The 13,691-nt window shown below is 39.2% G+C and overlaps 1 protein-coding gene across 1 annotated transcript; it reads left to right on the top strand.

Moving 5' to 3' along the window:
- The first annotated feature begins 3,111 nt into the window (after window positions 1-3,111).
- LOC121837917 (angiotensin-converting enzyme-like) lies at window positions 3,112-12,831 on the top strand. Its single transcript, XM_042293795.1, has 9 exons — window positions 3,112-3,117; window positions 3,278-3,430; window positions 3,508-3,677; window positions 4,051-4,175; window positions 4,285-4,383; window positions 7,349-7,493; window positions 9,984-10,082; window positions 10,160-10,282; window positions 12,530-12,831. The coding sequence occupies exons 1-9, from the start codon at window positions 3,112-3,114 to the stop codon at window positions 12,738-12,740; spliced, it is 1,131 nt and encodes a 376-aa protein (XP_042149729.1). The 3' UTR covers window positions 12,741-12,831.
- The last annotated feature ends 860 nt before the right edge of the window (window positions 12,832-13,691 follow it).

Raw genomic sequence — 13,691 nt, 5'->3', positions numbered from 1 at the left:
CCTTCCCTTCAAATCTGTGAAGATAGATTTTGCACAATACTGCTTGTGCATAATTGGGCTACTTCTTGATCTCATTCAAAAATGCAGTATACACTTTAGGACCAAAATTGCTTATGACCAAATTACGCGTCTTCATATTTTGAATGAAGACTGCTATTGTGACAATTATAAATAAAAGCGACGCTCGCACACGGATCTCAATTTCGCAATGAAACCGAGCTTGTTTCCTTTCGTTCGAAAAATTATTTCAACCGGCAGAAGAAACATTCTGCCATCAGTGTTTATGAAGAGAGCTGAATAGATTTCCTTAAAATAAGTGTGTCCCATATAACTTGCACCAAACTTTAGAAAAAACAACAAAAAAAAAAAAAAACCGGAGCGCTCTGCTAGAGTGAAACCAACTGTATGTTGTTAAGAAGCGGTGTGAGATAGTGCACATTTTTTAGTCCGTCAGTTAGTCAGTTAAGAATATTTAGCTATTTTTTTAATTATTCGTTTAAGAGCCGAGGTGTTAATTGGAAACTTGTGGAGCGCATTTGGAAACATTCAATTAAGGTGTTTCCTACACGATACCATATGAGCGCCTCTTTTTTTACCCTAAATAGAAGGCCTGCGAAATATGAAAACAAAACCCCGTGACAATGCGCCCGTGAGTCTAAGCGCTGGATGAATTTAAATTTTATAAACGAGTACCACTAAGTTGCTGCATGCTGGGATGCAATTGAGCCAAAAATGGCGGAGTGTCGCCACCAATCGAGCTTGGCGCGTCGGCGCGGCGCCGGCATGTACAATAGACCAATGAAAGCGTTCTCGCAAGCGGCGGCGCGTCACCGGCAGCCACAGCAGATGTAATAGGAGCGTGCTCGTCTTGATGTGGGATGCGCCATGAGCCAAAAATGACGACGCGTCGCTGGCACCCAATAGGAGAGGAAGCGGCATGATCAAACAATTGGCATTGCTTTGATAAGTCAGGATATCCAGCGCTTTACGCGCGTCGCGCTTGCAGCGCTCTCAGACGTGCCCCGAAGTAAATAAGTCCGCCTTTTCACTGGCGCGCTGTCCGAGACTGGGCTTCTTGTCGGGGTAGTCCTCGAAGATAAGCGCGAGCACCTGCTGCCGCAAAGCCCTGTTTCGGACAGCGCGCCAGTGAAATGATGGGCTTTGTTCCTTCAGAGCACGTCTGAGAGCGCTGCAAGCGCGACGGACGTGCGCGTTGTCACGTGGTCTTTTTTCATATTTCGCGGGCTTTCTTTTTAGACTAAAACAAAAAGAAAGGCGCGAAGTGTATCGTGTATGAAACACCTTAATTGGGTGCTTCTCACTGCGCTCTACAACTTTTCAATTCACGCATCACCATTGTTTTAATCTTAACAAGCGTTTTAGTGAAATTCTGCCAGTGAGGTACAGGCTTACTGTGGCCAGCCGGATTTACAACCGTCATGAATAGCAGTTTAACAAGCTTGGTGGCTCAAACATTCCCAATTCGTCGCGAATATAGATATTTCTCTCTATGTATATATTCGCATATAATTTGCAACTCTGTTCTTGCTTTTACAGCAATATCACTTTCTGTAAGAAATAAAGGCAGTAGTAGAAGTTTGAAGTTGAAAAATTTGGCTAAAGCTCTTAGAACTTGAAACTTTAAATTGAAAAACAGGCTTATTGGTTAAATGAATGCAAATAACGAGCAATGTGGGCTTTGTTTTAATTAGGAGAATACTTTTACTTAAAGGACCCCTGAAAAGAGAAAGATATTTTTTTAAACAGTACCTGAGACACTCCTGTCAATAAATAGATCTTACGCAAAAAAATAATTTTAGAGTAATATTGGCAGCGAGAGATTTATTTCAAATTCTGCGCTCGGAAGTGCATGACGTCACGGGTCATTCCGGAATGACCATCTCGGTCGTGAAGGCAAAGCCGATCCACCTCTCCTCCACGCGCCCAAGATGCCAAGAGAAAAAACAAGTGGAAAGGAGGTGACTACCGACCAAATCGCGTCTCGCGCCGTCAATATTGCTCGAAATGTATTTTTTTTTCGTGCAAAAGTTTTTGACACGCGTGTTCCACTTAGTCTGCTTAAAAACAATTTTGTTTTCCTTTCAGGAGTTCTTCGAGCCCAATGCCCAAATACAACACAAAATATTCATGTAGTCATAAAATGCGCGGAATCAAAATATAATCCCGACTTTGGCATCGCGCAAAAATGCCAGCATGGAAGGTACTCTTTGCAGCGCTGTGCCCATGAAGAGAACAAATCGATGCAGCGTGTTTTTTTAAGAATAAACACAGGAGTATCATAGAGAAGCATCACTATAAATTTCAGGAGAATCAAGGACGGGTTGCTCGTTTCATTTTCCCTTCAGTGTTTTAACTTCGTGCAATAAAAAAGTTTGGAGTGACAGAAAAACAATTAATTTTTGAGATAAAACAATGATATATATATGTATATATATATATATATATATATATATATATATAGATAGATAGATATAATTGGGAATAACGTTTTAATAAGAAAATATGAGAGAAGGTTAAACGTTGTAGCTATTTAATTTGTTTACTTAACGGCTAAAAGATCTAATGACAACACGTCAAAAAAGTAATGTTTGCGTATTTTGAACGCAAAACATAACCCTCCACAATGCTGTACATACTTAAATCAACAGTTCCAACGATCTGTCATAGGTAAAAAGTATTTGAAATTTCTGATATTTGTAGTTTATGTAGTAGTTGTCACCAAACATGACCTGAACTAAGAATTCAAGAATCGAACATGCCATTCTGGCGCACTCAACATTTTGTTTCTCTACAAATATTGTTCCTTGCAAAGAAAAAAATTAGATTACTTTTTCTACACACGTTGAGGAGTACCCTATAAAGAAAAAAAGTTTGGACCCGCGTGCATCATCTTATCTGAACAGAGCCAGCTATAGCGATTTTAAAGTGACGAGAGATATATGCTCAGTCCAAAGTACTGCTGTGCTTTGGACTGAGCATATCCTTGTATATCCTTGGATATACACTTTGTATATATACAAAGTGTATATCCTTTCTAAAGCTCTGCTTTAGAAAGGATATACACTTTGTGGCCTGATTACATATTACGGAATGAAGGTCAGTTTTATATTACCAATAATGTGTTGTGTAACAAGATTGTGTTCCATAATTAAAAGGAGTACCGGCACAAGATAATCTTGATTTCTTATAGCAGAAGCTGGTTTTAAAAATTAGCCGATGAGAAACTGGGTTTCATAATTTAAATTTTTTTTAGCAGAGTTACTCATCCTGGAAATTCAAAGCCCAAACAAATTTATTATTTATCCTAACAGGTCAGATCCACTCTCAGCAATGGAACTCATTGTACAAGTTCACACAGCCATATCCCGGAAAACCAACTGTTGATGTGACTGATGCAATGTTAAAAATGGTACGAAATATAAACATGAACTAATGGTGCTACGACACCGTAACATGTCCTAATTGGCTGTCGCTCCTGACTTATAGAACATGACACCGACAGAAATGTTCAAACTTTCCGAGAAATTCTTTACATCCATGGGGCTTCCACCAATGCCCGATTCCTTCTGGGAAAAGTCGGTGCTGGAGAAGCCGACAGACAGAGAAATTGTTTGCCACGCATCTGCTTGGGATTTCTGTGGAAGCGGCGATGTGCGGTAAGAAATGCCTAACACAAACTATCTTTAAAAACTTCTTAAAGTTTCGAAGGTTTTGCACAATAAAAAAATGAATAATTTGAGATCCTCTGAGACGAACTAACTCAAATGGCAATCTCTTCACTTACCAGAGAAGTTGTACTGGCGGCATATATTCTGATGATTTATGATAATTGAAATATGCTGCTTATAGTGACAGTAACATGAAAACAGTTGAGTTTACTAGCGTATTATTTAAAAAAAAACTTAATATTCCAGTGCAATGTTGGTATAACTCCACGTGTGATGACTTCGCAATATTGTTTGTAGTTACATATCTATTATTACGCTGGAGGCGAGTTGTTTATTGTGATTTGTCAATCTATATTTTCAGAATAAAGCAATGCACGCAAGTGAAGATGGATGATCTTCTAGTCGTCCATCATGAGATGGGTCACATTGAATACGACCTCAATTATGCCAAACAACCGTACTACTTCAGGGCTGGTGCAAACCCTGGTGAGTTTTGCTGTCATTACCGATGTTAAACCGTCAAACAGTTTTACGCTGTCAGTTGTACGGCAGATTGTGCAGCTTTACAGCTTGCGCACGAATATATTCTTCGCAGGTTTCCACGAGGCAATAGGGGATACAATATCTCTCTCCGTGGCCACACCAAAGCACTTGAAGGCCGTTGGTCTTTTGGAGCAAAGCCCAGAAGATACAGGTACTCGTGATTCACTCGCAAATCATATATATATTTCATTAGGTCAGGGGTCGGCAACCGGCGGCCTGCAACCTGGATGTGGCTCGCGAGGCAATAATATTCGGCAACCGGCACACCACCAGAACAGGCCCCCTCCCTTCCCACTACCGTACACACGCGTATAAACACTCCCGAGTGCCGATGGCGCAAGAAATACAGTTAATTGAAAGCCTCGTATAACCGGACGTATTATCTTTTAAACGACACGCCGCGGGATCTGTTTCCTATCCACGTTTACTGAGCTATCATCAGCAATTGTTGAGTACCAATGCGATGCATTTGTAATCAATAATTATGTATACATTATTTCACTTTAAGTCTGGACGAAGCCAACGTTACGAGCTGATGGGACCAACCAGACAGTGTCAAAAGCACACTTCTATGATGTGTTCTTCATGTTTCTGTACGTGCTCTATCATCGCTGGACAAATCATAAAAAAACGCCGAGTGACTTGCGCTTCTGGCGCAGATTGATTGGTGGCATTACCTCGTAGCGTCGGCTGCGTCTGCAATTAAGCCGAAACGAAGTATAGCAGAAACTTTTGTAGGGAGTGTCATTTTTAATTCCATCAAAGTTTGACTAACACGGTGGCGTTTGGGGACTTCCAGTACTACACAAAAGTTTAAAGAGGAAAACAAGATTTTTGCTGTTTCCTTTTTCTATGTGAAAAGATCACGTTTCTTCTCCGTGGGAGGAATTCGACCCTGCAGAATCTCCCTGATCCTCATTGAGGGTGCGACTTGGCATTACATGGTTGATATTCTGCATAACCTTAACGACCTGTACGAAATGCAACAAAAGCAAGATAAACTCGAGGCTGGGTGTTCATTGATGTTATTAAAGTTTTCTAGCCGAAGCTCGATCTTTTCCAACAAAACAAAATCTTAACCAAAAATTGTTTAAAATTATTTTACTTTTTGGAGAACTTTGGTGAGAAAAACGAGCACAATTTTCCACGCAGAGAGTCTCAGTGAAATAGGATATGACACAAACGGGCAGTTTGAATACATGTTCCTGATTTTGAGACACAATTTCCAAAAATTATTTAAGGCACACCTCGGACTACTTGAAGATATTTAGCAGATAAACCTCGCTGATTACCAATCAGAGAATAGTTTGAAAGATGCATATGCAGTAAACGACTTTGTTACGTTTAACTTTGGCCTTCCTGAATCAGTTTTCAAATCTACGGAAGTTTGTGGCAGCATTGATAGTAGTTTCTGCGACCATCAATGCTTTATCTCCGATCATATGTTTCCAGGATAAAGACTATAAAGACAAATGTGCGGCTGCGAATGACGCATGATTATATACATAACGTCTTAGGACTCCCAGTTAGTAGCCTTAAAGTGAATGTGAGCATCTCGGCGGGCAATATTGAGCACAAAAGCTTTAATTGAATTGGGGCTCGAAAATATTGAGTTATGAGTGTCTAAATCAAAAAGAGAGAGCTCATATTTCCTGGACAATTTGAACTTATGACAGTTTTGTACGTTTTCCTTTCGCAAGCTAACGCCCCCCCCCCCCCCCTTCCCCCCCCACTGCTTTTTTATCTGGTCCGCTTATTCTCCGTTTTGAGTCGATTCGGGCCGCTGCAGGACAAATGTTGTTATACCCAAAATTAGTAGAGTGCAGGGATTTTTACAAACACCCCTTTAAGGTATTCGTTACAAACGGAAATTATATTGTGCTAAATATACTTTTGTAATATCTAATCTTGTGATACTTTTGGGTCTCACAAGAGTATGCTAGGTCTTCCCTAGCATTAAAAAACAAATTCAATTTTATGTCACATGTGAGTTCTTCTGAGGGCCTTGAACAAAAGAAGAGGTCCATTCGTTTTTCAGCCTTTGAAAAAGATAACAGCAGTGTAATAAATCGAAGGCTGTAAATAAGATAACAGTTTAGGAATAATTGTTCTTAGACGAGGTGCATGATTCGAAACCTATTATAGACGTCTTGTCTAAAACAGTATGATATAAAACAGTTCTTTATATTTCACTCGCGCATCTGTTGGTTTCTCAAACCAGAATTGAAAACTAATATATGATTTCGAAGTTTTGATTCCATTCCTTAATATATATATATTGCAAATCGAGAGATAATGGAAGGCGACAAACGCTGAAAGAGGCCGGATTGAGTTTGAGCTCTATTGTTTGGGGGCCTACGCAAATAAACACTCAGAGAATGTGATAATCTTGAAGAAACATGAAGTGTATAGAAATGCAGTAGATTAGTATGCATGTTACTTTATTATGAAGTGTCATGCAGAAATGTTCAGATAACATGCATTTCCAGAAAAGTACTTAGAACTTTATTGTTGCCCTACCTTATGTGTGAAGTGGGCACTTTCTTATAATTCTAAACCCGACTTAATGAAAAACAATACAATCCTGCAGCTGTATGAAAAAAACCACGGCGGTGTAAAGTCGGCTTCCATAAGAATAAATTAGATTACGTGTACTTATTTTTGTTGGAGACTTTACATGCGTTCATATTTAAGATTAATGAAGCAGACCTGAACATTGCTTTACTTTGGCAGTTAAAAAGGATAGATACGCAGCATATATCTACCACAATATAATATATTACTGCGGTTTCAAAATTTAATTGAAGAAATTTTAACCTTAAGGATATTTATTTGTTGTGAAGTAGGGCCAGCTACATAATGCAGAGCCATCTATCTGCCTGTGGGAAAATAAAGTTGCCACAAAGTAGCTGGGCGAACGCCATATTTCTTTTCGGTTACTAAAGATAACTGCAAATGATAAATAATATATTTTTTCACGTTCGACTGAAAAGTATTTTTTGAAGTTTCTTAAGCTGTCACCTGCCAGTATAAGAAACGCAGTCCTAAAGCAAGAAACCTGAACATAGTGGTCGGTCTATCTTAAGCTGTTAGTGAATAAAAACGCCTTTTTTCAGAGACTGGCATAAATTACCTGTACAAAATTGCCCTCGACAAGGTTGCCGGAATCCCTTCGATGTACGTCTACGATCGCTGGCGTTGGAACGTGTTCAAAGGAAAGTATCAATCCGAACAGTTGAACAAGGGATGGTGGGACCTTCTGTGAGTATATAGTCACTTCCTTGATAATTTGCGAGTAATTTGGTATTGCTTAACGCAAAACACCATATTTCGTTTCTTTATTCGTACCGCTTTTGACTGTTTGGTGCAACCAACGCAACGCCTCTCGCTCTTTTATTCCTCAGTGAATATAATTGCTTTCGTGAAGTTACAACAGTTATGCATGAATACCCGAATAAAATGGGATTGTTGAAATGTACGCGTTACCTTGATATTGTTTGATAAAAATCTGCTCCTTCTTTCATTAAGAGCCAACCTTATCTGAAGAGTAGTGGTTAATAATTTTTTAAAGTATAATCTCCCCTTTTAATCTTCTGTTTTTCGGACATTTCAAGCACCGTCTGGACATTCCAACTCAGCTACGATACTTTACGTTATTAAAATGTTTCAAGAACGTACTGAATTATGTCACGCGACGAAATTCGAGCAGGTAACTTTATATTTACCATACTGCTAAATGTGCTGTCCCTAACCGTTCATGCCTCAACGGGTCGCTGTTACATCGAAGCTGTTGGCGTCCGTGCGCTTCGGCACAGGCCTTGAGCTCATATGAAGCGTCTGAAATTCATGGACGTGCCGTGCCATCTTTGCTTCTTTTAAACTGCCGTAGCGGGTGCGCTGGACACGTACGCGCCTGGTTGCCCTTCCCAACCATGCGTAAGGCTAGCAATCACTGGCGTTTGTGACCGCCAGGAAGTAGAGAAAAAACATAAAGAACAATTACAATTTAAAATTGCGGTTTGGGTAACGTACGACATCGTGCTTCTTTAATTAAGCAGAAATAATCGGGTGATAGTAAATTATGTATCAATTCGCGATAAAACAGCTAGCCTTAAGAGAATAAGTCTGGTTCGGATACGTCTGAAAGTTGGCGGAACTTTACTTTTGAAAAAGAAAGCCCGCGCGCAAGAGGGAGGGATTTTTTTTTTTATTTAGGCACAATAAGTACAGTTGTGAAAAGTGGGGTTAAAAAAAAAGCTGCTAGCTGGTAGCTTCCCATGCTCAAATGCGTCAAACACAGCTTGTCCTTGATATATATATATATATGTGTGTGTGTATTTTAAACAGTTGTGACTTTAGTTTGTTCTGAAGAGTTTCCCAGTTCGTTAAAGGGAGACATGTCTGCAGTAAAAGTAGGAAGATTTTTTTTGACTGGAAAAAAGAAATAATTGAATTGCAAGACGGGGTAATATCCCTAGGTAGATGATTGTTTTCTGCGCCCATTAAATAAAAAAAAAACTTCCGCGTACCAAAAAACTCAGATACTCTATAACAGGCTTAAGCTGAGCTTCAGATAAGGCCAGCTGAACACCACCAATCACCGTTAAGGTACTACGATTCAAACTTATTGTTGCGTGAATTTGTTGTTGTTGACAAATTCACATTAATGTCGGATTAAAATTGGTAGAATATCGAAAGACAGAGACTCTAGACGTTGCATGTGAGCTACAGCCGGATAGCTGAACCTCTAGGGCCACTTTTGGGAGAAAGAAAGCATGTCCCGAAATAGCCCTTTACATTTGCCCGAGTGATTGAGTACAAAAAAGCTCCAGCATAGCTTCAAGATACACCTGGCGGGGTATTCCAGGAGGACCTGAACCAATGCCTCCTATAAGGCAAGGCGTCCGCCATTCCTCCTTCAGTCCAATCGAAATTGAATCCTGACATCAACAGTTAGCTCATTTCATGATCACTGTGAGTGCGTTGTTGTGACGTTCTGAATCTCAATAATTTTAAGAGCCCACGAGATAGCTGCTTTTAAATGTCGAGGATAGCCTGTTTCTGAGCGCTGTCCGGGTATAAAATAATGTGTATAATAAATACACGAATTATGGGACCACATTAAAACTTTTCACAAATGTGTCTTTAGGTTGTGCATTGATTGTACTCAAAATGTATGGGAATAGTTTTTAAAAAAAGTAAAAAAAAAAAAGACAGCATCAATTTTTTTTAGTTTTGATCCACATCCATAGAGAAAAAAGTTACGAAAGCGTCTTGTTGACGCTGCTACTTAAAGATGGTATCAGACACGCTTCAATCTGATGAATCTTCTTTTGGATATTTACATTGCAAAGAAGCCTGACGTTTTTTTATGCTGTGTCATCTGTGACAGCGTTCACGATATCGTTCATGCTGTTTTTCTCCCTGTGCATAAGAATGAACGGGTGCTTTCTGGCTAAAATTTTTTTTTACCCTGAAACCTACACTCATAAACGTTGAATGTAATAGAAGCAGCACTTAAAGAAACGTTCTTAAAAGTTTTAATGGCACGCAGTTTATTAAATTATGTTTATTCCCAAAAAGCGCTCCCACAGCCTGTAGATATATTCCGGATGCTTTTCTTGGCATGAGCCGGAGGCTCGCTTCATGCCTTATAGGAAGCGATGCAGAACAAAAGAAACCTGCCAATTTTATCAAACCAGCGGTTTTTATGACTTAATTCTTTTTTTTTTCTTCTAACCTTGATTTCAGTCTAAACCACCAGGGCATCTGTCCAGGAGTAGCCCGCACACCGGAAGACTTTGATCCTCCTTCTAAATATCACATTTCTGCAAGCGTCCCCTACATAAGGTATGATTTAATTGGGAGGAATGTATTCGGAAACCATGCATTTATCTTCATATTTCCTTTATGGTTTTCTGTCGCAGATATTTTGCCAGCACAGTATTACAGTTCCAGTTCTACAAGGCCCTTTGTGAGGAGGCCAACCACAAAGGACCACTTCACGAGTGTGACTTCTATGAGTCAAAGGAGGCTGGAAAGCTATTTGGGTCTGTGCATTTATCGTTCTCCGGATATATTACATTGCAACTAGGGGTTGTCTGGATCTCACGCTGTAAGACGACCCAGAAGAATCGACGCCTGCATATAAAAAGCTCAACGCTCCCAGGAATGTTTACTGACGTGGTTTACTTTACCTTGTGAAGTTTTCTGTCAAGAATGACACCAACAAACTTGCCAATTTAAACGGCGGACATGTTCGCAGACGACCGAGTAAGCGGAGAATGTAATTTGTGGCGCCATCCACCGATAAGCGCGGGTTGCAGACGACGAAATTTGTTGTCTGCTTGCTGCGCCTGTAGAAAGATGTAGTCACAAGTTAAATTCGTCGTTAATTTGGTTGTGTGCCAACACGTCCGCCATTGACCTTGGCAATTTTGTCCGTCTAATAATTTACGGGAAGATAATTACGCCCCAAGGCTTCACACGGTAAAATGCATCACCGCAATGCTTATTCGGTGAAAGTTAATTTTTTTTTTATGTGAAGGCGCCAATTTCTTCTGCTTATGGTACAGCGTGAGATCCACTGTGAGCGCACACCTTATACACAGAAACTAAATATCAAATTTGTGAACCCTCCTGAAAGTACATACGCTCAGAGTTCTGTGAATCGAAACTTTCTCTTTATTTCTTATATAACATTTTTATTTCAGGAAGACATTGTTGCATGTACAGTTGCAGGGGAAACATCGTAAAATATACAATATCACCTTTCATATAATAAATATTACAAAAATAGAGATTATTTCATAGATATTTACTTATCTACAGAATCGTCTAAAGCTCTAGTGAAACAATCGTATGTAACAAGACTTGTCACACTTTGAAGGGAATCATTCAAATCCCGGACAATTAAAAAAAAGGGAATATTTAAAAATGAATTTTTACATTGAAACACGCGAAGCGGATTTCCGTGCTTCCGCCTTTCTTACGACTGTCGTTGTATTTCAGATAATCGTTGACATTTAATGAAATCTTATCGCGTATTAGATAGTACGAAAAGTTTAAGCGCTTAACCTTTCTTCGACATGATTACCCTGTAACGCGGATGAGGCATACAAGGATAAAATGAACGTTCTCCTGTCGTACGCGTTATAAATGAATCGAAGTGCCTTTATCTTAACATTTTCTAATTGATCAATGGATATCTGAGAATCTGGGTCCTATTATATTTTTGCATATTCCAATAATAGACGAGTCAAAGAAATGTAAGCCACGTGCTTCCTTTTCTGCAGAACAATGAAATATATTCCTTCGTAAAGATCACAGTTTATGGGAAGCATTCGCTTTGTTATTGACAAAATAAACATACAATCTTAAGTTTGACTAATGAGTATACCTAAATACTTATAGGAAGTCACTATTTATAAAAGAACGAAGTTCATAACATAGTAAAAAATATGTGGATACCGTTTGAGTGTCATTTGAACACATTCGTGAACGTTCAAATTCATTTCCCAATTTCGGCACCAGGAAAATGCCATAAGCAGATTATCATTTAAATATTCATGATCAGCAATACAGGTTACTTTCATAAACAAAACAGAATTGTCAGGAAGAGCAAAAAAACAAAAAACGACACTAAATAATGGGTTGACCACCCGCAGATCATTAATAAGCACACACACACACAAAGCGAAGGACCGAGTACCGAATCCTAGGGGACTCCTGAAAGAACATGCATTTTTATAGACTTTGTCTTGCCAAAATTTGCTTACTGCTGATGGTCCGTAAGGTATAAATATATATATATATATATTTTAGATTTCTAATTACACAAAAGCGTTAATAAATTACTGTTAAAAGAGCTACAAAAATACCTTCTTTCGTTGGTAAAAAAAATGTCAGGCATTTTTTTTAATATTTAATATCCGATAACTAGTCAAGATGAGTCCCAGAACAATTACGAGAGTACCAACTACAATATAAACTTAACTGAGAATTTAAGGTTAATTGATTCCTTTAATCGCAGATTTTGGAACGTCTTTGGGCTGATTGGGATTAGACATTAAATATAAACAAATTACCTACGTTTGATATGTATGACTAGAAAGAAAACGCTTGAATACAAATAGAAACCTTAGCTATTTAAAATTAGTGGCAATTAAATAAAACGTCAAATTTAATGTACAGGAGCACTAAGAAATAAAATATTTATATTTTTTGTACGTTGAGAACGTGCAGCAGTTACGTGTTAGTTCCTGGGAGTCTAACATTGACCATCTTTCTGGGTGCAGTGACATCTTGGCATTGGGATCATCGAAGCCGTGGCCCGAGGTACTGGGGATGTTAACCAAGAACAAGACGATGAAAATGGACGCGGGACCGCTTCTGGAATATTTCCAACCCCTGCTCGAATGGCTTCGTAAACACAACGAGGAAAAGTTCGTCGGCTGGAAAAGCGACGACTCGACCGCTTGCCCCGCTCCGCCGTCCAAGGCTTGCTGAGTCAGACATTCTCGGGAGCGCCGCACTACTCGCCACGGACAATATAATTTAAGTCTCAATAAATAAACGGGTAGCTTTAGAAACCCGCAACCACTTTACGTTGGTTTGACACGTTTGTGCTGATAGGTTAGTTTGGCAAGTTACTTTGCAATGGTGTGAAACTTTCCACTAATTAACCAGCTCAAAGCAAACACTTATAAATTAAAAAGTAGCCATGACTCAATTATAAACAATGTGGTCTTTGTTGGCTGTGGGATTAAAGTGAATTAAAGTGGCGATGTAGGCGAGCTGTTTCATGACTAACGATGGAAAACAGCACCCCCAAAAGCGGAGACACGCGAAACGAGTTCAGTGCTTGTTCTGTGTGCTCTTTTTGCTTGATAATGCAATTAATGCAAAGGTGCAAGCCAGCTGGACAAGAATAAGGAAAATAATCCCTGAAAGACCAACAGAAATCTCCAAGGACAGCTAAGTAACTGGTGCGCGACCGGAAAAATTCGCTTGCTTTACTGACGTCTAACTCCAGTTTAACTCATCAACTAAAAAAAAAGCCGCCCCCTTTAAAAAAACAAAAAAATATTTCAATTTAGTTTTTTAATAAAAAAAAAAGACACCCCCAGTTTAGCTCAGTTGGCAGAGCGCTCCACTAGGAATGGAGAGGTTTCTGGTTCGATACCAGGACGAGGCGGATTTTTTCGGTCGCGCATCTCAAGGAAATATTTTCGTCATTTCACTTGTCTTTTTTTTTTGCGGTGTGTTGTTGTCATGGGCCAAATACTTGAGTTTTGTTGATAATGCAACCCTCATTCATGTAGTATTTGTTGTATTAATTCATCAACACTCCATAAAGAGTAGGTCGAACTCCTCAATAGGCGTTTGTGTAAAAAAGAGGAGCTACAATATTTAAGAATCCAATAATATGTAAGTATAGGGTCAGTAACTTAATTTCTA

The sequence above is a fragment of the Ixodes scapularis genome, unplaced genomic scaffold (genome assembly GCF_016920785.2).
Source record: "Ixodes scapularis isolate PalLabHiFi unplaced genomic scaffold, ASM1692078v2 PGA_scaffold0__279_contigs__length_252992795, whole genome shotgun sequence".
In the NCBI taxonomy this organism is placed as follows: domain Eukaryota; kingdom Metazoa; phylum Arthropoda; class Arachnida; order Ixodida; family Ixodidae; genus Ixodes; species Ixodes scapularis.
The sequence above is the reverse complement of the archived record's forward strand: the minus strand, read 5'-3'. Positions and strand labels throughout refer to the sequence as shown.